At 50.0% G+C, this 24,103-nt stretch overlaps 2 protein-coding genes and 1 non-coding gene across 3 annotated transcripts in view; all 3 read left to right on the top strand.

Annotated features, from left to right (window-relative positions):
* LOC128108749 (protein sel-1 homolog 3-like) overlaps positions 1-1,177 on the top strand; it is a 14,898-nt gene extending 13,721 nt beyond the window's left edge. Inside the window, exon 3 of the mRNA XM_052735811.1 lies at positions 1,108-1,177. Within this exon, the coding sequence (XP_052591771.1) occupies positions 1,108-1,177 (70 nt within the window). The remainder of the gene's footprint in view (positions 1-1,107) is intronic.
* Positions 1,178-2,035: 858 nt separating this feature from the next.
* The window catches only part of Sel1l3 (SEL1L family member 3), a 112,054-nt gene continuing 89,986 nt past the window's right edge, over positions 2,036-24,103 (top strand). The window contains exons 1-2 of the mRNA XM_052734937.1: positions 2,036-2,275; positions 15,401-15,971. Of these exons, the coding sequence (XP_052590897.1) occupies positions 2,105-2,275; positions 15,401-15,971 (742 nt within the window). The 5' untranslated portion in view covers positions 2,036-2,104. The remainder of the gene's footprint in view (positions 2,276-15,400; positions 15,972-24,103) is intronic.
* Positions 14,092-14,256, top strand: LOC128109202 (U1 spliceosomal RNA). The gene has a single exon (XR_008217742.1). It is a non-coding gene; the product is annotated as a U1 spliceosomal RNA (small nuclear RNA).

The raw sequence follows: 24,103 nt of genomic DNA, 5'->3' as shown, positions 1-24,103 counted from the left end.
CAGAACACTCTGAGTACATAGAATCATGACCTTGTCTCAAAAAAGAAAAAGAAAGAAAAACAACAACAAAAAATCTGTGGAGTATTTTTTCTTTTGATGGAAAAAATACAGATGGGATCTGGGACAAAGCCACCCATCTTTTGTTCCTTTGGACACTAAATGTAATAAATAGTTTCCTGCATCACAGAGGAGAATTTTAAGTGCTTTGTTTCTGTGGAAGTGGGACAGGGATCCTGGCAACATCTGTCAACCCTCCCAAGTGCTTCATCGTGACTGCAGCTGGCTAGGCAGGCAGCGTCTTTCCTGGAAGCCCATGGTTCGGAAAGTGAGGCCTCTCTGCACTGTCCCCCTCTGCACTGTCCCCCACCTGGAAATTCACTCACCAGGAGGCTTCTCAACACTATCCAGGACCCACTGAGACAGAACCCAGCGGCACTCCACCATCTACCTGCTTTGGTCTCCAGGTGCCTTTGGCCAAACTGAGATCTGAGAGCCTTCCAGCTGTGACTGGGGTACCAGGGCCCTTACACAGGCCCACAAACTCATAGGTGACCTACGAAACAAAAACGAGCATGGGAGACCCAGCTCTCTGCTGATATCCCCAGCGTGACCATGGCCAGGATAACGCACTCCGCTCAGCCTCACTCTTGCTCAACCTCACAAACCTGGCAAGACTTGGCCGATGGTAGTGGCAACTCCTCAGGGAAAGGGCTGCGTTCTGTAACTTCCAATCTATTAATAGTTCCCATCTACAAATCCACACCAATGCCAAAGGGGCAAACTTTCCAAGGTGGGTTAACTATCTCACAGCACTAGCTGCTGGCCCCAAGGGGTTTTCTCAGCAGCAAGACAGCCAAGCAAGCACTTCCCGGAACTACAGGGCACGCCCTGAGCTGCTCACCCTGTCCCTGAGGCCGCCTCACCTGGGACTGGCTACAGAACCCAGGTCTACTAAAACAGTCAGTCCCACCCTGCCTCCCCAAAGCCCAAGATGTATCCTGATTTTTAAAAAAGCTGTTGGCGCACTTCAAGGGCCTCAACCCCTTTCATATGGGGCTTGAGTACGATTGGACTGGCCTAATTAATTCGTTTTCTTCTCGGTCCAAGTGGAAGCTGGAGCTCGGGGATGCAAATCAAATACAAACCCGCTCTGGGCGCCAATACTCCGGACAATTAAAACAAAGAGCGCGGCGGCAGCGGCGGCGGCACCGCACAAAACCCTGGGGAAACATCCAGAACGTGTCGCCAATCAGGCGGCAGGGTGGGGCACAGCCTGGGCTCTAAATGTGCAAGCAGGAAAGCGGCCCCGAGCCCTTCAGGTGGACAGGTGGAGGTTGGCAGGGGTCAAAATCCATCCCTAAGGATTAGAAGCGAAGCGGCTGCGTGGCTTAACTCTAAGGAAGCACCCTCGGCCCCCGCCCTGCGGGAATGGCGCCCCGGTTACAAGTACCCCCCTTCCACCCCGCGCCCCCAAGCTCCTAAACAAACCTCACTGCCTAGTGCCCGGGCGCGAAGTGGGAATGAGCGGCGTGCAGCAGGGTGGGCACTGGCGGGAGATACAGGAGGGAGCGATGGAGAAGGAGGGGAGTTAGGGAGAAAGGACGTGGAGGAAAGGGAGAAAGTGGGGAGAAGAGGGGGTGAGGGAAGGGGAGGGGGGGAATCGCGGACTGCAAGGGCGCGGAAGGGGCGGAGGAGGAAGCAAGAGAAAGGGATGGGGGCGGCCGAGAGCCCCGCGGACCCGGCGGCGAACAGCGGCCTGGGGGGGCGGGACCACGCGGTCCCCACCTGCGTGGGCGCCCACGGCCCCTAGGGGTGGACGCCGGGGGCTGGGAGGGAGCGACCGGGGAGGCGGGCTGGGCAGGGAGGCCGAGGGAGGGAGGGGACGGGACTGCGAGCGGGGAGGAGCCGGCGCTCGGCTGGGGCTGCGGGGGCGGCGGCGGGAGCGGCGGTGGCGGCGGCGGCGGCGGCGGGTCCGGTGGCGGCGGCAGGTGGCCCCGCGCGCGGCGGGCCGCCGGCCGGGGGCGGGCGGGAAGGTGGCGCCTCGGGCGGGGGCCGGTCCCTGCACCAGGTGACCTGTTCCGGCCGGGATCCGGGCGGCCTCGCCATGCAGTGGCGCGGCGCGGGGCTTTGGTGGCCACAGCGGCGGCAGCAGCAGCAGCAGCCCCCGCCGCCCGCGCTCGGTCCCCGGGCCGCAGCCATGGTCCCCCCGAGCGGCGGTGTCCCCCCGGGCCTCGGCGGCCGCCCTGCAGGCGCGCTGCTCCTTCTCTGCTACCTGGTGAGCGCCGGACCCTACTCGGGTCCTTCCTTCTGCCCGGGCCCTGGGGACAGGCGGGTGGGGTGGCCGCGGACCCCAGTCTCAGGAGGTGGGGAAGACGACGCGAGTTTTCTCTCTTCCTTCCCATTGCGCCCCGGGCACTCCCAGCAGCTGGGATGAGTACCCGGGTGCGTGGACTGGACTTGCCAGCTACTCTCACTGGAGTCCATTCCTCTTCCTCACGGCCTCGCTGAAGACCAGGGCCAGGTTCCCCTAGAGTACCCTTCTTGTCCCCAGTGACACCGGACCCTCCCTACCATGCACTCGCCTGCAGCCCCTCGGAGCGCAGCTCCCCAGCCCTGTCCCCACCCATGCTTGGCTTTCCATTCACCTTCCTTAGCTCCTTTCCTTCTTGTCCCCAACTTCTTCTCCTTCTCCTCTGCCACCCACCCCGACCCTTCTTCGAGTTTTCACTGGTTCCTCCTGGCCCGGACGGTTCTGTGCCACCGCACCTCCCGTTTCCAGAGGCTCTTCAACTCCTTGGTCACTCCAGCCAAGTTGCGGATGCCAGAACGGAATCTACTTCTTTGTACCACGCTTACCGCCAGAGTGGTGACTTTAGCTGCGTCTTGAACGTTGTCATTTCAGAGCTGCATTTGGCTTATGCACGTCAGCTTGCAATTTGCACACTACTTGCCTTCTGTTAGACTTAAGAACTAGATGGCAGTAACCTATTTTAAATACCAGAGTAGTTGAGACCGTCCCCAGAGTATGGTGAGGAGGTATCGCCCAGTTCTTTGGATGACTTGCTTTCTCCCATTTGTTCCTGAGTTCTGAGCTATAGTAAATTTACCGAAGGCTACACCCTTGCTGCCCAGCCTACCTTATGTTCCAGGATCCTGAGGAAAGCTTGGGTTATCTCACCGTATATTACTGTAAATAAATGAAAAGGAAAATGCTGAATCATGAAACTGATGTAATAGGAAATTCACAGAATGCTTAAAAAACGAGCAATGTCCTTGTCCAGAACCCCTTTCATGTGGCACCGCCAGCACTTGGAATCTGGTCTTCTTGAGAGCTCAGCTGCTTGGGAGATGGTGACAGAAACTGGAATTTGGGTTTGAAGCAATTTGTCACCTCACCCAAGTTTGCTGTTGTTTTAAACACTCTTTACTTCTTGGCCGTTTCATTTCTTGAGTGAAGACAGTGCAAAAATGCAAATTATAACTGTGCCCCTCTCTACCTGTTGAACAATCCTTGCTTATACTTGTATTTTAGAATTTGCCAATGCCAATTTTTGTGGTTGGGTTTACTTCCTGTTTTTATAATAAGTTGCCAGGTAATGGGAATGATTTTCTTTTGCCCGAGGGATGTTATTATTTAATATTTATGCCATAGGGTTACAGTACACAGACTCATAAATAAAGCTGCCATGACAAATGACAGGGTTTTCATTTAAACAGATGATCCTGCACACAGGGCACTGCTGGTTAGCACAGAAGCAGGATTTATGTAGTTGAGCCTTTCATGAAATATTTCCATGCAGGTAATCTGGAAAGTTCCACGTGAGAATCTCAAGGCTTGGGAGGGGGGTACTTCTTGACAGCAGATGGAATCAGAGTAACAAGTGTAAAACCTAATGGCTAACGTGGCAGAGATAGAAGGCGGACCAAGTTCTACGCTCACGAAGGGGGGGTTGGAGGAACAGATCCAAGGTAGCAGTGGGTAGCAGTGTCAACAGGAATGACAGAGGGAAGTGATGAGGTGGAGCTGTAGTGTGGAGAGTGGAGCGTGAATGAACGACTTGGTAGTTGGTGGAGGAGTGGACATGAGAAATGATGGGGGACACCTGTCACTGTCCCTGGTTCCTTCTGGGGGGGGTGCTTCTGATATCCTGCTAACAGAGACTTGAATGAGCAAGAGAGCCAGGCATCACTGACTGAGAGGGGTAAGCTGAAGCTGGGTTCCAGAGGCAGCCGCCACGTTTTGTTCTGAGGGCCCAGCCGTGTGCTGATGATCGTGCCCTCCTGGGATGGTCTCCCTGAGATGTTTGTGAAAGGTGGAGCTTCTGGATCTAGCTAGATCTTAGAGAAACTTGGGGTGTGAACTGAGGAAAATGTAAACGTGTCTCTCCCTCTCCCTCCCTCCCTCTTCCCCCCTCTCATTCTCTCTCTCTCTCTCTCTCTCTCTCTCTCTCTCTCTCTCTCTCTCACACACACACACACACACACACACACACACACACACACACACACAGATATGAAGAGATCAGGAAACAATGAAGATGCGTTATTGTGTGAGTTCTCCTTGATCAAGGAGTGCTTCCTGGAGGAGCTGACTGGTTGGGAGCTAGAGGCAGGCAGGTGGAGCAGAGTGTCTAGACAGGAGCTAGTGGGGAAACCCATTCCAGAATTTAGAAGCCATAATAACAGCTTCCATTGTGCTAAGTCACGTGTGGTCGCTGTCTAGTGTTAATCTCAGTAATACCCTTTGTGAGATAGGAGCTGTCATGATCTCCACTCCAACGAGAGAGCGGTCTCAGAGAGGTTAAGCCAGCTGCTGCAGGCCACACAGACAACCTGAGATGAAGCTCAAGTCAGCCTCCTCTCCAGAGCCCTCACTTCGACCTATGCTCGCTCACTGGCTTCTGGAGTGTGCTCCTAATGGCCCATTCCCCCTCTTGCATAAACGTATAGTCAGTCCATTAGCAGAGCTCCAGCAATTAGCAGCTACTGTGCAACTGTCCAGGATGTGAGGTCATGTCTCAAGTAACCTAAAATACACAAAGCAGGAAGGACAGGCCACAGAATAGAAGCAGGATGTTAAGGAGGAAAAAAAAAAAAAAAAAAAAAGTAAACCCAGAAACTATTTGCCATCGGTAAGGGTGAGGCAAAACCCGGGTGCAGCATCTGTGCTTTTATCATGGTGTCCTAAGCAGATGGTGACCAAGCAGTAGGGTGCACTATGATGCCAAATCGCTGACGACTTGGGGGTTCATTTCTATTTTATGCCAGCCTGCCCACAGGCTGGGATGCAGTGGCGTTCTGAACATGCCCTTTTGGGGAGCCTGTCCACTGGAGTCAGAGTTCTGAGGAAGGGCACCTCCCTTCTTCATCAGCTGGGACCAAGTAACCTGCAGTATCGGTCCCCAGGAGTACTGTGACTGTAGCTAGGATGCCTGCCCGAGCATGAATAATTGTGATGAGGTTTGAAAGAGAAGTCCGGAAGCCATGCCAGACTGATTTCTGAAAAGGTGATTCCTGGTTCCAGTGACTGCCCCGAAAATCCTGGGGTCACCAAAGGTCAAGATGCTGAGAGCCTCCAGGGAGAGTGAGGGCCTTCAAAGCACAAGGTTGAATTGCTTCCTCGGAAGTCACTGCTACCGAGAAGGCACTCACCCTGCCCCACAGAGCCTCTTGCTGTGTTCTTACAGCATCAATGCTTCCCTTCCTTTCCTGGACTTGCTAGAACGGGTCCTAGTCCTGTCCTTGACATTGGGGCTTCTGGAAAGCAATTCTGTCTCTCTGAACTCTAGTCTCGAATGAATAATTTTTTTTTTTGTTAAGTGAGAAAATAAATCTCACTGTAGGCAATATTGATGTCAGCTGTATAGCTGAGTATTCAGAGTGGACATTTGAGCTTGTTAGACAACTAGGGACAAAGAAATAAGAGGACATTAGCAGCTCAGATATATGTAGAGATCGTTAGCAGACGGCGGCTATGATAGAGTCTTGTACCGGAACACCTGTGAGTGCGTACATCCCATCCATTATCCACCCAGGAGTATTCATTACCCTTTCACGTTGTGCGACACAGGATATAGGAAGTTTAAGGAAAAAATTATGCTAGGGACCCTCAGTTACTCGGCTTAGGGAACTGTGATTATGGATATGTGGAATTCAGAGGTAATTGTCAAATTTCATATTTACCAGTGACATCCCCGTTCATCCTGACCATCTCTCTTGACTCTCCCATGCTGTGGCCCCTGTCTTTTACCTCCTGTTTTCCCTGGCTGCCGAGAGTGCAGGAGCCATAGGAAATGTGGAAGAGAAGAAATAAAGGACCCAAGCAATTCTCTGAGATGATGGATAGGCTGGCGCAAACCATAAATAGCCCAAAGTGAATTCAGTTACTCTGTCTATTGGCTTGTCCTGTCCCTCTGAGGGAGGGACTGAAGGAAGAGGTTGAGGAATTGCTGACAAGGTTCTGCCTTGGCAGCTCCTGCCTCCTCTCTTACCTGGAGAATGGCTTACTCATGCTGGTGTGGACACCCAGGCCCATGCGTCGCTGTGTGACATACAATCTCTTCCCTCCAAGATTGACCAGGGGGAGACTTGGTCCTTCCCGCTTCTAAGATGAGATACTGAAGTCTCCAGTTCTCCTCAGCTTAAGTCAGCGTGGAGACAGGAAGTCAAGTGAGCTGAGGGTATCATTTGGGGGTGTTTCTGGAAGGCAAGAGACACGAGGCTAAAAGTGAGTGAGAAAAGAAAAAGAAGAAGAAAAAACAGAAAGATTGACGGCACCTGCCACAGTGGCCAGCACATAGTAGGCCCCAGTGAAAGAAAACCAACCCAACCTTATTTGTCCTTGTAGGGTCTGAGTTAGGATGAAAGAGCATGCTGACTAGTGTTGAGGGTTTCTTACACAAGGAGAAATATTGATCGTGGTTGGGATGGTGCATCTCTGGCCAGCTCTGGCTGGGAAGGGATGGTGCTTCACGGGACATGTCTCCCTGGGCACATCTTGACGGTGAAGGCCACGTTGACATCATTGTCCAGTCTGCATAATTGCATGCTTTGTGGATATCAAGAGAAGTTTTGCTTATGTAGTCAGCAGAAATTGAACAAAATGGGACTTTTAAGCCAATACAATTACTTCTTTGACCTATGGAAAGTTTGATCCAGCCAGTTTGGAAAGAAAATGTTCTGGAGCCAAGGTCTTCTTAGGTGATGGATGGAATGAGTGGGCAGGAACGAGAGAAACAGGCACTATTATTGTTTGCATATCTGATCTGCTCCCACACACTGGTAAGTGTAAATGAACTTCCTGTGATGAGAGGGAATGATTTTAGATTTCCCAATTCCTGTTCGTTCCTTCAATACCTAGTGGACCATGTAGAGAAGAAAGCCAGTTTCCCAGCCCTGTGGAACAGGGCCATTTGAACAGAGTCACTCCTTATTGATTTGTTTAAAGGAATCGGATGCACTCATCCTAAAAGAAGTTTAGCCCGTGTGGGTAGTTTTGTTTCTTTGCCCGGAAGATATATGGACTCATCTGTCCTTGATGCCCAGGCTGAATCGATGAGTTCAGGTTTCTAACTTTGGGTCTTCTATCATGAACACACATTAACCGATCTGTTTCATTTTCTAAAAATATTACGGTACACAATTACAAAGGCAGAAGGGTTTATGTTTTGTGACTGTGCATGGCATTCTCCAATTTGACTTTGATGGGGGCTCCCGTCTGCTGGAACCAGTTATCCGAGGGCTCTGGAGTCTTTCCCTAGCCCCGAGTGTGCAGAGCAGTTCTTTAGCTTTTGGAGTGGAACACTGATATGGTCCTTTAAACAGCATGATATCAAGGGGCCAGAAGTACCCCTTCCGTCCTCAATGCCTTGCTTAGAGCTGCAATGCATTTGAGCTGGTTCCCCCTCCCCTTTTACGATATTATCTCACAAGGCTGGAACACAAGTACAGAGATGTGGTACTATCCTGATCATATTAACATGGATGAACTCGACAGATGAACCGTAATCCAGCAGGGATTGGGGGAAGGGGGAGAGTGGGAAATTTCTTAATTAAAAAAAATAGGTTTTAAATTTTTCTGGAGGCGTGGGAAAGTTCTAGGACATAGAGTGGTTGTTAGAAAGGTCAGGAGGGGTGAAAAAGCTGTGAGAAGTCCACCCCAGATGGTGAAGTGGATGTGGTTTCTGGGTCCTCTCAGGTCTTTGTCTCAGTTTTGTTCCTTGGGCTGGTAATGCAGATGGGAAAGAGCTCTGCAGAGGGAGCCGGGGAGGCTGAGCGAGCAGTAGGCTGGTGGTCATCATTCCTGGGAGAACTCGGGGCAGTCGGGAAGGACAGTGTACTCTCAAGTTCGGGTCGGATATTTTGGTGTCTAGGTACCTGCCAGGGCCATGAGGCTGTAGCCGGAGATTGACCACCAAAACACCTGGCAGGTGCTCTTACCCACCGCTTTATCTTTTTCCAGGAAAGATAACAATTCCTACTGTGTGCCAAGGTCTCTTTTAGAATCTGGGGAGGTAACAAGGATAGAGACTCTGACTTAGGAGTTTCTAGACGAGGGAAAGTGGAGGCAGGCCCCTTTTAGTGTATGTTAATGCAACCTGGCACAAGAAAATACCTATGAAGCCTGGACACATGTCATGCCTGAAGCTGGAACTCTTCAAGTTAATTGCCTTATTTTCCTGGCAGGAAACAGCCGACAACCACACACATGACTTGAGCCAGGAAGTCAGCTTTGGCTTAATCAATATTTAGAGTGTGATGTGTTACTAATCGGTGTTGGTTTTGTACATAGCCGAGGTAGCCACAGCTCACGGTGTAGCAGCTGCCCTCTGGGTCAGCTCCAGCCTGGGAGAAGCCAGCTGCCTTCATTGCAGAGATGTCCCGAAGACTGAGATCCTAAGGGCTGCTCAGAGGACTTGGGCCAATGCTCTGCTTATGACACATGGGGTGATTTCAGGGTCCTCTCTGAGGCCAGCATATCCCTATTGTGTTACAGAAATGCCCTCTTCCCGAAGTCCCTCTTAACACTCCAACTACCCCAGTACTTCTCCCACTTCTCAAATAAGCTATCTCACTGCCTACCTTAGCAGCAGGGTCTTGTCCAATTCGAATCCTTACTGAAGGAAGCTATAGCAGGATGTCAACACCCACCACCTGAGAGCCTTGGAAAAATACACAGTCAAGTCATTGGGTCATTGTGCCTCGTTGAGTCTTTCATCTCACCTCTCCCGCAGCAATTCCATTCAGGCCTTAGCTCCTATCACTCAGTGCCTCAGAACTCTATCTAGAAAGAAAGCTTGGCGTTGTAGAAAGGTGGTTGGCAAACTACAGGCCAATCCAGGCAGCGTGCCTGTTTGTGAACAAAAGTTGTGTGGGACAGCAACTTCCTCCAGTTATATGTCGTCCTGTTGGGTGTTTTCCTACCACAGTGAATGCACGTGACCAAAGATACCCAAGATGAGTCAGTCTTCATATCCCAAGTCTCCCCAATCCCTGGAATTCAACCAGTCAAGGATCAAAACTGTTTGACAAACAATTGCATCTGTACTGGACATGTACAGGTGTTTCCTTGTTATTATTTCTGGAACAGCATAATAGAGCAACTGTGCACAAAGCATTTATATGACGTAGCCATAAATCACCTACAGATCACTTGCAGTATACAGGAAGGGGGTAGGAAAGATGGCTTGACCGGTAAATGTTGGCCTTCTGAGTACAAGGACCTGAGTTCAATCTCCAGAACACATGTTAAAAAAAAAGTGAGCACTGACCAGGCATGGTAGTACATACCTTTAATCCCAGCACTCAAGATGCAAAGGCAGGCAGATCTCCGTGAGTTCAAGACCAGCCTGGTCTACATAATGAGGTCCAGGCTAGCCAGGGTGACATAGTTAGACCTTATCTCCAAAAAGCCAATGACCAAACAAAACCAGGTGAATATGATGGTATGTATTTTTATTCCCATTCCTGGGGAGGCGGAGACAGGAGGATCCCTGGGGCTTGTTGGCCAGCTAGCTGAGCTTGTTTGGCAAGTTCCAAGCCCATGAGAGAGCCTGTCTCAGAAAAACAAAACAAAACAATAACTCCCCTCCAATGAAACAAAAAATGCAACCAACAAACAAAACTAAGGTGGATGGCACCTGTGGAACAGTAGCTAAGGTTGTCCTCTGGCCGTCACATCCACATGCGTGTACACATACCTGCACACACATGTGCTCCTGCACACACGTAGGAGGATCTGTCTTACAGTTACTCTGAACTGTATTAGACACCTGAGCATCCGCAGATACTCGGACTGTTTGGGGTCTGGGAACCAATGGCTCTCAGAGACTGAGGGATGTCTGGTTTTTGACATGTGGCCCTTTTGTTTTTTAATAGAAAGAGTCAAATGACCTCAAGTCTAGAATAGCACCATCCACAGACAGTTCAAGCCACATCTATAATTTTTATATTCAGTAGTTGCCACATTGAAAAAATAAACAAGAACAGGTATGACTAGTTTTAATATATTTTATTTAATTTGTTATATCCGAATATTGTAATTTTGACATGAGACCAATATGCAATCATGAATAAGACACTCTGTAGCCTTTTGTTAACTAGAAAGGCTTTGAAATTCAGGGTACATTTTATACTTCCAGCACGTCACAGTGCCTGAGCTGCCTCCTGACTGTCATGCTGGAGAACATATGTCGAGGATCTGCATCCTCTGGGTTAGCTTTTGCTGACTCGAGACTTAGAGCCAGATGAAAAGACAGTAATCTTCTGTATGAGTACTAAGACGTCTTCTTTGAAACAGAACTTGGAAGGAAGGCCCTGGAGAGGTGCAGGGTAAGGTGTGACTCCACCTCCCTCAGCCACAATGTGACGAGTGTAACACACTAGGCGAACCGTGGCATGCTGCCCTTAATTAATGCAGAAAAGTGTGACGGGCGCATTTTCAAGCAATCAGACGTAAAATAATGAACAGGGTTATTAGGAACCACACTTTGCAGGGGAATCAAATGGCTTTCCTCCTGCATTTCTGTTTAAAAGAGAGTTCTCTTTTAACATTGGAAAAAAAAAATTGTGCTAGGGGAAAAAAAAAACAGCAAGAAAATTGGACCTGGTGAGTTTTTCAGAGAGGGATGGAAAGAATGAGATCTGGAGTCATTTTTTGCAAGGGAACACTTGGTGCACACTGTACCAAGGCAGGTCCTGGACCCTGGGCCTTGTCTCGCCTCACGAAGTGAATGGCTCCTTGCATGGATTTCCATGGGAAAGCATCTGGGGCATCACCCTAGCATAAGATGCACTGTCCACCTGTCTGCTGTTCTTCTGGTCTAGGTCCATAGCAACAGGGACTGTTGGCTTTTGGGGAATTCTTTCGGGTGTTAAATGAATGCATTCTTTCTACGGACCAACACTGGTTCATCTATTTGTGCAAAAGGAGGATGCAGCCCAGAGTTCCCAGGCAACAGTGGATCTGTCTTGCCATGGTGTGGTTTGGGGTGGGCATTGTGTTGGTGGGTAGGCGGAGGTGAAGAAAGAGCAGGGCTTCTGGTTGGGCTTTGCTAGCCCCCCCGTGGGGTGATGTGAGAGATGCAGAAATGTGCTTACTGTTTTCTCATCTGCACAGTGCAGGACAGGACCAGCCAGCACGGATGGCTCCTGCTCCACTTCCAACTACAAGATTGCTTTATGTGTGTCTTCTCTCTGTAATTTAGCCGTATAAAGTAGTACAGAAAACAATTAAGCCTCTCCCAGAGCGGGTGGACAGTTTCAACTGTTCCCAGTCCTTACAGGTTTCTTCCCCCGGGTTTCCCACAGCGACGAATGTAAAGGAATGGCCAGCCCTTCTCTTGCCTTTCTGCCATTTGTGGAAAACGACACTTTCACGTCTTAAGATGGTTGCTCCCTGCTCCAAACGCTCATGTGGTCAAGAATGCACAAGATAATGAGATAGCAACACTTATCTTTCTCTTAGTCTGGCCTCTGGCCACTCTGTCCTTCCGAGTTCCCTGAGAGCAACTGATGCTATGTGTATTCTAGTGATTGTTTTTTACATCATGGATGGGTGTGTGCTTTGTAACCCACTGTGGTATTTATGAATCCACTTAAAAATGACAAGAGGGCCGGGCGGTGGTGGCACACACCTTTAATCCCAGCACTCGGGAGGCAGAGCCAGGCGGATCTCTGTGAGTTCGAGGCCAGCCTGGTCTACAGAGCGAGATCCAGGAAAAGCTACACAGAGAAACCCTGTCTCGAAAAAGAAACCAAAAATAACTAAATAAATAAAAATAACAAGAGGAACAGAAGTTCCAAACCCAAAAATAACCTTCAGAGATTGTCCCATCATCTGCATATGAAGACCCTGAGTCTCTTCATGGCTGTAGAATGCTCCAGGGTTGGAAATAATGTTGCTTCCTGAAGCAACGGACATCTACACCTTTTATCTTCTGCTGTGACAGATAGTGCTGACATGTCTGTGCTTACACCCTTGCCCACAGATTTACTATATTTGTAGGGTAAAACCCCACAAGTGGGACTGGTGGGCCAGAGGGTGACTGCACTTACCATTTTGGGTTGGTGTTGTGTGATTGCCTCGTAGAAGTGACCACCACCAGCAGCACACAAGTGGGTGTGCCTCCCCCGACGGCAGCCAGCGGAACATGAAATCTGACCTTGATCTTGAGTGTCTAACAGGTTAAAAACGCCGTCTCTGTGTGGCTTTAGTGTGCCTTACTATTCCATGAGTGGGGCCTTACTCATCACTGAGTTATGCCTAGCTCGTATTTCTGCTGTCCAGTCACCCTGACCCTTGTGCATTGAGTCCAAAAGAAACCGCCACCTCTTCCACAGAAGCCTGCTTGCAGAGGGAAGAGCTCCTGCCCTGGGCTGCCACTGGCTGTTCCCCCAGGGCCAAATGCTCTCTATCGCCTCCGGTTCCCATGCCTGCTTGCTCTCTGCTGTTGGCCTTCTCTCTGGCCAAGCCGAGCTACTTCCTCCTAACACTCGGGGTCCTTGCTTCTGGTCCCGGATTGTACCGGTGTATGCCATTTCAGCCCCTCCCTTCCGTTGTCCCCAAGAGAACTTCTCTTCACCCCTCAAAGCCCACATGGAATTCTCATTTCTCCCATGGGCTGATCTAGACCCCCGGTCAGTTGTGCTGATCTGCATTGGGCGTGTTTGTTGTTTGATCGGGGATCCGGCTTTTCTGTTCAGATGGTGATACAGTATTTATTTATAAAGCTTTCTGGTTTGAAGCTCGGAGTTCAGCAGTGCTAAGGAAGCTCACATTGTCCACAGCCGCCACTGCTGTTTCCGGCGCGTCCTCATCACCCTGCGACAAAACTCTAACATTAACCACCCATTCCCTCCCCTAGACCGCAGCAGTCCCTCTTCTATTTTGCCCCCAGGAGGCTGACTCCTCTACCTTCTCCTCAGTGCCTCATACAGCACTTCCTGTTTTGTGTTGGGCATCTTTCACTGAGCGTGTCTCTAAGGTTCATCCACTTTATAGGATAGCAGAATCCCATTCCACTCTAGACCACTCTTCTCGTCACGGATGAACACTTGAGCTGCTTTTAGCTATCGAGGCTAGTGTGCCTGTGGATATCAGCGTATAACTCTGTCCTCAAGTTCTTGCTTTCAACTTTTTGGGTGTATTTGGGAGAGGGCTCATGGGATCAAGCCATGGGTAAGGTGACCTGCTGACGTCCCACGCAACCTAAGTCAGAAGCTCATTTTTTAGTAAAAGGGGGACCTCTAGGTCCCTGCCCCCCCCCCCCCCCCCCCCCCCCCCCCCCCCGTTTTGGGTAACTGTTGCCTTGCTTGCTGACCTTGACATCCTCCCTATGCTAATTCCCTGCTGGGTTCCACCCTCCTGAGTGCTTAAGGGAAGTTCCTTGTCTGTGTATCCTGCATAATGGGCGTTAACAGCTTAGATGCAAGATTGTAAAACATCGGTAGCGAACTTCTGCCCTCCGGGCTTCTCCCATTGTGCTATAAGCCTGTATTTAAGACCTCCTCCCTCCTTCAATAAACGGCATTCAGCATTAAAAAATAAAAATTAAAAAATTAAAAAAAAGATGTTTCAAATAAGAATGTTGAATACTTACCTGGCAGGGGAAATACCATGATCACAAAGGTGGTTTTTCCCAGGGCGAGGCTTATTCATTGCAATCCAGATGTGCTGACCCCTGTGATTTCCCCAAATGCGGGGAAACTCGACTGCATAATTGTGGTAGTGGGGGACTGCGTTCGCGCTCTCCCCTGAAGGAAAAAAAAAAAAAGAAAAATGTTGAAATGTTGACTGGGCATTGGTGGCACACACCTTTAATCCCAGCACTTGGGAGGCAGAGGCAGGCGGCTCTCTGTGAGTTCGAGGCCAGTCTGGTCTATAGAGCGAGCTCCAGAACAGGCTCCAAAGCTACACAGAGCTGTACCATTTTACATGGCCACCTACAGTGCATCGGGACTCCAGTTTCTCCACACCATCACCCATGCTTGCCTTTTAGGGTGTTTTTTTTCCCCCTTCGACCATAGCCATTAACGTGGGTGTGAAGTGGTCACAGCGACCTTGTTTGCTCTGGACACCTGAATCACGAAGTCATGTCTAAACGGCTCAGCGAGCCACGGTTCATTACCTCAGACTCCCTACTTGCCTGGATTTTGTAACCAAGCTCCTCAGATTTCTGGAAGAAAGGCACAGGGTGAGAAGAGGACTTGGGCACTTAAAGAAACAGCCCAGTGGGCACACGGCTAAAACCTTTCTTGGCACCTGCCACATCAGGCACAGTGAAACGACAGGGCTGGGCCACCGCTGTGGTCCCAGCTTGCCTGTGTGCAGCAGCTGAGACCTCCTGCTGGGCCACCGGGCCTGCAGGCTTGTCCTGGCTCCACGCTCACCGGAGATAAATGCGCCAGGCTGCCCCTCTCTTTATGCTCCCTGGTGATGCTTTTTCAACGTTTCTCCAGCCCTTTGATTGGCATGTCCGGCCACCATTTGAAGTAGTTTGCACGTGCCTGAAGCTGGCTTATCTCTTTCATTCTAAGGCAGGTCCCTTTCACTGTTACCTTTGCCAGGGACCAGCCTCGTCCTTCGGAAACCAGTTCGGGAATGTTGCCACATAGCTTTGAAAGCCATGTTTTGATCAGCAGATGTTCCCGAGCCTACGTAGAGAGTTCAGCATGACCCAATCTTCATTTGTGTGTGTGTGTGTGTGTGCGTGTGTGTGTGTGTGTGTGTGTGCTGGTTTTTCTCTAGTCTAATAGTCATGCTTTTGACAGCTCTTACTGTCCAAATTCATTGCTTTTACCCAGAGCTGTAGTCTCTAATGCCAAGAAAACAATTCGTGAATGTGTTAGATTTAGGATGATTTTTAAAAACATTCTATATGACTTTTTCTCTCTTTTCCAGAATTTTGTGCCATCTCTGGCCAGACAGACTTCCCTGACGACGTCGGTGCTGCCCAGTGCAGAGCAGAGCGCGACGTACACAGACTTTATTTATTTTACTGCCTTTGAAGGGAGCGTGCGCAACGTCTCTGAGGTCTCCGTGGAGTATTTATGCTCTCAGCCTTGTGTTGTCAATTTGGAAGCCGTTGTCTCTTCCGAGTTCAGAAGTGGCATTCCCGTGTACAAAAAGAGGTGGCGGAATGAGAAACACCTTCACACCAGCAGGACACAAATAGTGCACGTGAAGTTCCCAAGCATTATGGTGTACCGAGACGACTACTTCATCCGACACCCCATCTCTGTGTCCACGGTGATTCTACGAGCCTGGATTACTCACAGGCACAGTGGTGGGGGCTTGAACGTCCGAGGGGAGGAGAATTTGCTGCACGCAGTAGCCAAGAATTACACCCTGCTGCAGACCGTCCCACCTTTCGAACGGCCTTTCAAAGACCACCAGGTGTGCCTGGAGTGGAACATGGACTATATTTGGAGCCTCTGGGCCAACAGGATCCCACAGTGTCCTCTGGAGAGTGGTAGGTCGCTTGCCTCACGGCAGAGCACCTTCTTGGGTTTTCAGGTGGCCGGTGTCATCAAATGGCAGCCGGTGTAAATTCCTTTTATGAATTATGTGTGTGAGTGTCCCATAGACACCAGAGCACAGTTTTGCATGAGTCATTTCTCTCTCTCTCTCTCTCTCTGTGGGTCTGAGGGATTGAACTCAAGTCAGTAGGCTTGGCAGCAACCACCTTTATCCACTGAGATCGTGCCGGGGCCCCCAAAGCCAATTCTTAAGTTAGCATCAGTAAGACGAGGATAATGGAGAGGTCTATTGTGTCTGTCGTTTTGACAGACAAAAGTGAGTGAATGAAAAAGAATGAAAGAGAGGAGGAAGATGAAGGGAGACTAGGGAGAAAGATGAAAGGCAGAAAGCAGAGGAGACCTTTGAGAGCTTTTGAGCTGCTTAGAAACAGTCATGCCGCTGAAACCAAGTCTGGCTAAACAGCAAGCCCCACAGCTTCTGGTATTTATAGGAAAAACGTTTTATCCTGGAGGAGATGAGAGGGACCCCCAGAAGCAATCCTTGTGCCAGATGGGGAGGTTGTGCCTCGGGGTGGTAGCTTGTGGCTGGGGCCATCCTGTTCGGCCACTTCTGAGTGTGTAGCTAGAACTTGCCCGGCCTCTCTTTCCCTACGTATAAAATAGGCTAATGGATCCTTCCCTCAGACTAAAGTGATGAGTGTTGAGCAAGGTGCGGTTGTTTGGCACATCACCACCCCTCAGCACCAAGCTGCCACACTGATGGGAGAGTCTAAATTCTGCATTTTATCCTAAATGCCATGTGTAACAGCCCACACAGAATCCATACAGAGGCTCCTGGGTCATTCCTCAGCCCCCCTCCACATCAGGACTGGAGGTCTATGATAATCCTCATCTACCTAGGATTGGCGATGGAGTGGACTCAGCATTTGAAATGGATTCTGTTGCACCCACAAATTTCAATCTCAGGGCTAGCAAGTGGAACTGTGGATAGGACTTTGATCTTGTTTTGACTGTGGTCCAACCCCCAGGCTGGCTTGGCAGGTGCAGGAATTCCACAGCCCGTGACAATAGGCTTTTCTACAGTCTGTTCCTGATACCTGGTCTTCTCCAGATCTGGTATGGGAGAAGGGCATGATTCCATGTTCCTCCTCTAGTGACATCTCACCTTTGAGATATGATTTCTGGGGAAACAGTGGTTGGGGTAGTTTCTTGGTAAGGTTCCAAATTGGCTTTGTATAGAATAAAAACGTGCGCATGTATGTGTATGTGTGTGTATGTGTGTGTGTGTGTGTGTGTGTGTGTGTGTGTGTGTGTGTGTGGTTGTATAGGATCTCGGTTCTTGCTGCATGCGTTAAACAGTTGGCATCTTGAAAACTCTTTATTTGACTCTAATTATAGAGTCACAGGAAATTGTAAAAATGGTAGAGAAAGTCCCTTGTGCCACGGCCCAGCTTCTCCTAATGGTATTGCATTTTGTAATCACAGCACAGTATCAAAGCCAGGCAACCAGAGTGGCTGAACATTGTTAACTGTAGCCTGAATTCAGGTTTCATAGTATTTGCATTTGTGTGTGTGTGTGTGTGTGTGTGTGTGTGTGTGTGTGTGTGTGCATTGTGAGAAGAGCTTGGTAATTAGATATCTGGAACACGGGAGCTGTGTGCCCCTGGCTAATGGGTGTGCCACCCTCCTCTAGGCAGAGCCCTATGCTAGTGCCTGTGTGGAGTGCCTTCCACAGGGATTCCTAATTTGTCAAGCCGAAGAGAGCACAGGGCACACACAGCCACAGTTTTGCTTTGCCTCTGACTTCATCAGGGCTTAATGATTCCATTTCATGTTTTGCAAATGTATATATTTCTCATTGAAAAATGACCAAATTGCAAGCGGGACGCCTTGAAATGAAATCATTTATAAACCGGCTCGCTCTCAGGGTGCCCTGAAAATGGGAGCCGTCTTTCCTTTTCTTCCGTTGTTCCCTGCCCTGTTGGCAAGGCCCAGGAAGGGCACAGTGGGAATTTTCTACCCGCCTTCTTCAGAACATTACTTTTGGTGTGAGAACCAATCTAATCAAATCATAGCACAGAGGAAAACCTTTCTGAGGAGTTAAAAAATCACTGAACACGGAGGCGGGAGTTCCTTGCACTCTCAAACCCGCTCTGCACCTGTAGCTGTGATTTGTTTACCAAAATGAGACCATTTTCCCTCTTTCCTTAAGAGAGAAGTCACCTTAGTGGAGAGAGAGCAGCGGGCTGTGGAGGTGCTTTGACCTTTGTTCTGGATGGGGCTATGGGCTGGTGGTGGTGGGGGGAGTACGCTGGGCGGGGCGGGGGCGGGGGCGGGGGCGGGGGCGGGGCAGGGGGCGGGGCCCGGGGGCGGGGCGGGGCCTGGGCAAAGACCTTGTTCTTAGCGGAGCTCTTCGCACTTGCTTTGCTGCCTGGACAGTCAGCTAAAACACAAGAGAGTAGTATCAGGAAACCCCAGCTGAGCTTCAGGGCACCTGTTAGATCTGGGCCTCTTTTTAAACTGCAGCCCCGTTGATTCAGGGCTTGGGAAACGTTTTTGTGAGTCAAGCATCTCATGTCCTATATGGTCCTGCCGCTGAACTTCAGCACCCCATCTGGATTCATCTTTGTGTGTGCGTGTGTGTGTGTGTGTGTGTGTGTGTGTGTGTGTGTGTGTGTGTGTGTGTGAAAAGACTCAAACTCCCCTGCGCCTGGGTTTTCCAGGAGAATGGAAGATTCAGAGAAGCTGCTGCCAGCTTAGCTTATGCTCTGGGGTAGGACTGAGTCCTCCCAGACGCTTCCGTCTGCCAGGACCAGGCTGGGCTACTGGTTGGACTTTTGATGGACAATTGGTAGGTTTTTCTTCCGGCCCTGCTGAGCAAGCCCAGCCCAGATCAAAAGTCAACAGCCTTCAGATACCTTGTGCCAAGGCCCGGCCACGTGGCCCTGTGCATACCTGTCCCTGCTATGTTCTGGCCGTGGGGCCATAAGTGGTTGGGCAAGCAAGCACTTACTGTTGTCTGTTTCCTTAGGGGAAGGGATGGGCATTATCCCTTAAGTCCTCTGTGGGTCTGACTCATTCCTGAACTCACTGAAGGAGTCAACCACGTGGCGGGGGTGGGGGTGGGGGGTTGGTTGGAGGGCTGACGTTCAGTCTAGCCTGGCCCACCCATCGGAACTTGCCTCTCTCACACCCGAAGGAGAGAGTCTGCCAGTGCTATTGGCCACAGCTTCCGCCGTATATGTCATGGGTTCAATCTCTCCTTGCCACGTGGACTCCTGGCACCCTGGTCTAAGGCACCACCCTCCTGGACTCTGGCCACAGTCTAGTGGTGGCTTTCCAGCTTCACCCCTGCCCTAGCTCTCTCCAGGCAGCCTGTGCAGTGCAGGCTGGTCCCCTCCTGCCCCCCTGAAGCCCCCTCATTCCCCTGCTCGGGACCAAGCCACACTGTCGTGTAACATTTGCTGGCTTGATCTCCCAGCATGCCTTTGTCCAGCCACATGAACCTGCTTGCTTCTCCCTAAACAGACCACGTTCAGTCTCACTCGGGGACACTTGAGTGACAGGTGCCACCTAAAACGCTCATTTCCCAGATCTCTGTTCAGCTTGCTCCTTCACCTCCTTCATACCTCTGCTTAAATGCCCACTTCCCTGGCCACCGGGTCTGAGCTAGTGACCTTGCCTGGCATTATCCTCTGTCTCCTCCATAGCCAGTATCCACCGGACACTGTAATCAAATAGCTTTATTTTCTGGTTTCCCGTCGACCCTGAGAATGCAAGCTCCTTATGCTGCGTTCCAGGGCGGATCACACTGTGACAACACCCTGATGCCCTAACCCCCGTGGAGGCTGAGGAGGTGTGGAGCTGGCCCTCAGTCTTCCTTTGGCCCTCTGCAGACAGGCTGTAGCTCCCCAGGTGGCCTGTGACAGCCACCCTGGCTAAGGCTGCAGACTCCCAGTCACTTTTCTTGCAAACACAGGTGGCTCAGCTCTATGTTAGTAGGTTGAGTCTGACCCTCCCACATTTATGTCTTCCTAATTGAGTTCCTGTGACCTAGAATAACTACTGACCTGCGCTGTCTCAACCAGTCCCACCCGCGCCATCAGCATGTAGCCTTACCTCCCGTCACCTCCCATGTCTCCCTCCTGAAAGCCTCCCTAAACTCGGGCAGCCAGTTCACATTGCCCCGACCCCAAATATATGTATGTTCGTGAGCATGTTTTATTTCCCCAATCAGAAATCGCCTCCCTGACCTCTGGCTTCCTGAGCCCTCTAGGAGTACCCCTCCTGTGAGGTGTAGTGCGTTCAGTTAAATGAGACAAAGACTGACCGAGCCTCTGTGGACCAGTTTCTTCCCCAAGTCAGGAAACTCACGGATGGAGACCTAGTCCTTCTCTTGAAGGTGGCTGTGTGGGAGACAAACACGGCTATGGCACAGTCACAGCCACTCTCCATGTCGGAGTCCTTGTCATGTGCCAGACACTGTGGGAAGAACCTAGCGGCTCTTCCCAACACCCTGCCTTCACACTTGCTGATGAGGAAGTGGACGGGGGGGGGGGGGGGGGGGGGGGGGGGGCGGGGGGGCGTACATGACCCATCTCAGGTCACACAGCTATCAACTCTCGAGCTGGTACATAAGGCCGGATCGTTTGCCTCCCAAACTTCTTATTTAACCACTCGGTTTTATATCCAGGAGGCTGAGGTTATGGACCTGTTTATTTATTATTTATCTATTCCACGTCATTCACCTTGGACAAAGCTACTGTGTGTTTATTAGATGCTTCACTGGGGTTTGTCACAGAGGTGACACTGGACAGAGACCTGATGGATAAGCACAGCTTTCACAGTTAGAGGAACAGGGCAGAAAGGACAGTGGGAGCTACAGCGCTGGATGGGCGAGAGGGCTGTGTGACTGCATCCCTCCTTGGGCAGGGTGGCAGACAGGCTTTCCGCCACCGTCCTAAAGCGGGGGGGTGGGGGGTGGGGGTGGGGGGGTGGGATTGAGAGTCTGCTCTGGTGAGAAGGATCGTGTCAACTGACTGCTGGCATCTGCCATGGGATGAAGATTGAAGATGCAGACTAGCAGTATGCTTGATGTGTGTTTGAAGAGCTTACTTGAGCTTGAAGGCAGCGTCTCAGGTGTGAGGGAGGTTGTTCAGGTTAGGACCACGCTGGGTAGACTTTCAAGTACCACACTAACAGTAGGAACCGTTCTGCCCTGGTGTCTTCCTTCAAGACAGTTCTGGTCTCTGATAAGAAACCCTCCGAGATCATGGATGACTCCTTTTCCTTTCAGTGAAAGGTCATTCTCACATGTAGTCCCAGTGGATCGGAAGGATGGCATTTTAAATTATATTTATTTATTTATTTGGGGTGGGGAGGGGGCATGCACATGCCACGGTGTAGGCGTGTGTGGAGGTCAGAGAACAACCTGGGAGGGAGTTGGTTCTCTCCTTCACCACGGGGATTCCAGGGTTCAAACTCAGGTCATCAGGCTTGGCAGCGAGTGCCTTTACCTGCTGAGCCGTCTCACCCCTTGAAAGCATGGTTTCTTTCCATGAAATTCCATTGCAACAAAATAATTGAAATTTAAGTCAGATGCTGGAGCCAGGCTTGACTTGTCTTTGTGGGGACAGAAATAAAGCAGACTCCCAAACAAGCTCTATATGCATTGGGATTATTCAAGCCAATGACGTGATGATCCATTTCTAATTATAAGCTATATATTTGGACTTTAAAAAAAAAAGACAACACTACAGACTCAGTCCCCCTGTCCCCAGTTAATCACAGTAGTCTGAGTTCCCCAGTAATAACACTAATTAGTGCCTCGCATCTGCGTTGCCCTTTATAATGTACAAAACACTTTTTTCCAGGCACTTTGTCTCATTTAATCCTTGTAACAGTCTCGTGGGAAAGACAGTATTATTCTCATCCTCTTCTTAATGAAGGAGGAAAAACAGAGACTCAGAGAGATTATTTAACTGGAGTCCAAACCTCCATTCTTTCGACTTTGCTATGCCGTCTCTCTGAGATATGCTAATACAGCCCTAACCCAGGTTCTAAATTAGAAGGAAGACTTTTTTTAAACTTGAATTTTTATCGATGTGAATCATGTTTCCTTCACCCACTGGACTTGGTCTCTTTGAAGCAATTGGGCTGAGCTGAACAGCCTCAGAGGCCTGGGGTAGGGAGGCCAGAGGAATGCAGCCGCCTTCTTCTCTCAGCCTGCCTGGAAATGTTCAAGGCTTTGTTCTCGCCTTCCTTAGCTGCAAAGGTAATACATGTACCTGGTAAAAAATTCAAATCGTGTAAAAAGGTTTAGCGGGAAGAAGTTCCGCCCACCCCAGTCTTCTGGTCCTTTTCCCAGAAGCAAACTCAGTGCAAGCATCTCTTGCTTCTCCTTCCAGAATGATCCTCTGCACGCAGAAGCATTAAGGTTAGCTCCTTGTCTCCACAAGCAAATGATAGCCTAGGAGCAGCTCTGCCTTACACTCACTAGCGCCACAGCAGAGATTTCTCTCCATCAGGCTGTGTTACTTGGCCCCATTCTCTTTGACAGATCCTTAGCAGTCCATTGTCTGATAGCCCATCACTTGTTTAACCCGTCTTCTCGCATGGGCGGGCAGGCAGGCCAAGTGTGTGCGCGCGCGAAGGTGTTCTATGTGTGTTTGCGGTCACGTGTGTGGGGATGCATGTAGATGCGTGTACACGTGTGGAGGCCAGAGGTCAGTGTTAGGTGTGTATTACTCTCACGAGCCTTTTGATTTGGTGAGATGTGCTGGCCTAGCAAGCCGCTGGCATCCTCTGTCTTCATCTCCCAGCACTGGGATTACAGTGGGTGATGCCACACCTAGCTCTTTTCTTTTTTTTTTTTTTTAACTCAGGTTCTCACACTTGTGAAGCAAGCAGTTTACTCATGGGGCCTCCCCAACCTCCAGGCAGGGCTTCTCTTTCCTTTGCTTTTAAAAATGTTGCCCCTCTGAACATCCTTACAGGAATCTTTGTGTACACGTGAGTATGTGTGGAGGATGAGTTCTAAGGACGGGAACCTATATTCTCAAGATTCCTGAGAATGGATATCCCACAGACATCCAAAGGAATCCACTTCATTACCCAGATACCTCTTGGGGCATTTATGGTTTAAATCATCCCTTCCAGAACATACTGATTTTATTTTCAGGCTTGACTTTAAGGACAACGGTGCACCCAGTATCTACTGCTTTTTTAGGGACCTCTGCTTGAAAGGTTCATCTCAGGATTGAAAAACCGTGCTTTCTTTCTCCCCAGGTTCTGCTAGCTGACCTTTAGCCATAGAGGTTTCTTGCAGGGAGATGTATAATTCCTCCCTGTGCAGACTGGAGGTCCTTCTCCGTGGTGTCTTGCTGTGTCTGAAGTTCATCCTGAGAAGGGCCTTGCTGCACAGAGACAGGACCTTCCCCCGAGTTAGGGTTCCATGTCGGGGTCTCAGTCCTCTGGCTGGACCAGACAGTGGGCTACAAGATTCCTCGAGCCCCGGCCCACTCAAGAATGAGATTAAAATAGTCAACGGGGACCAGGAAGAAGGATTTTGAGAAGGCTTGAGGACCCAAATTGAATCCCCAGAACCCATGTAAAATGCTGGGCACTATGGTGCCACACATGTAACATAGCACCAGGGAAGCAGAGCCAGAGGATCCTTGATTTTCCGGGCTCATCAGTCCGGTTGAATTGGTGAGCTTCAGGTCAGTGAGAGACCCTGTATCCAAAATGTAAGGTGGAGAGCAAGCAATAAAGGAAGACTCGATCATTGACTCTTCATCCATGTAAACACACAAGCATATACACATGGACTCTTATGTACACACACACACACACACAAACATATACACATGGATTCTCATGTGCACACACACACATACACACACAAACATATACACATGGACTCTCATATATACACACACACACACACAAACACACAAACATATACACTGAATCTCATGTACACATACACACACAAACGTATATACATGAACTCTCATGTGCACACACACATACACACACAAACATATACACATGGACTCTCATGTACACACACACACATACACACATAAACTTATACACATGGACTCTCATGTGCGTGTGCGCA

This window comes from Peromyscus californicus, unplaced genomic scaffold, assembly GCF_007827085.1.
Source record: "Peromyscus californicus insignis strain IS unplaced genomic scaffold, ASM782708v3 Scaffold_13__1_contigs__length_99412109, whole genome shotgun sequence".
NCBI lineage: Eukaryota > Metazoa > Chordata > Mammalia > Rodentia > Cricetidae > Peromyscus > Peromyscus californicus.
Note: the sequence above shows the minus strand (reverse complement) of the source record. Positions and strands in the feature narration are given on the sequence as shown.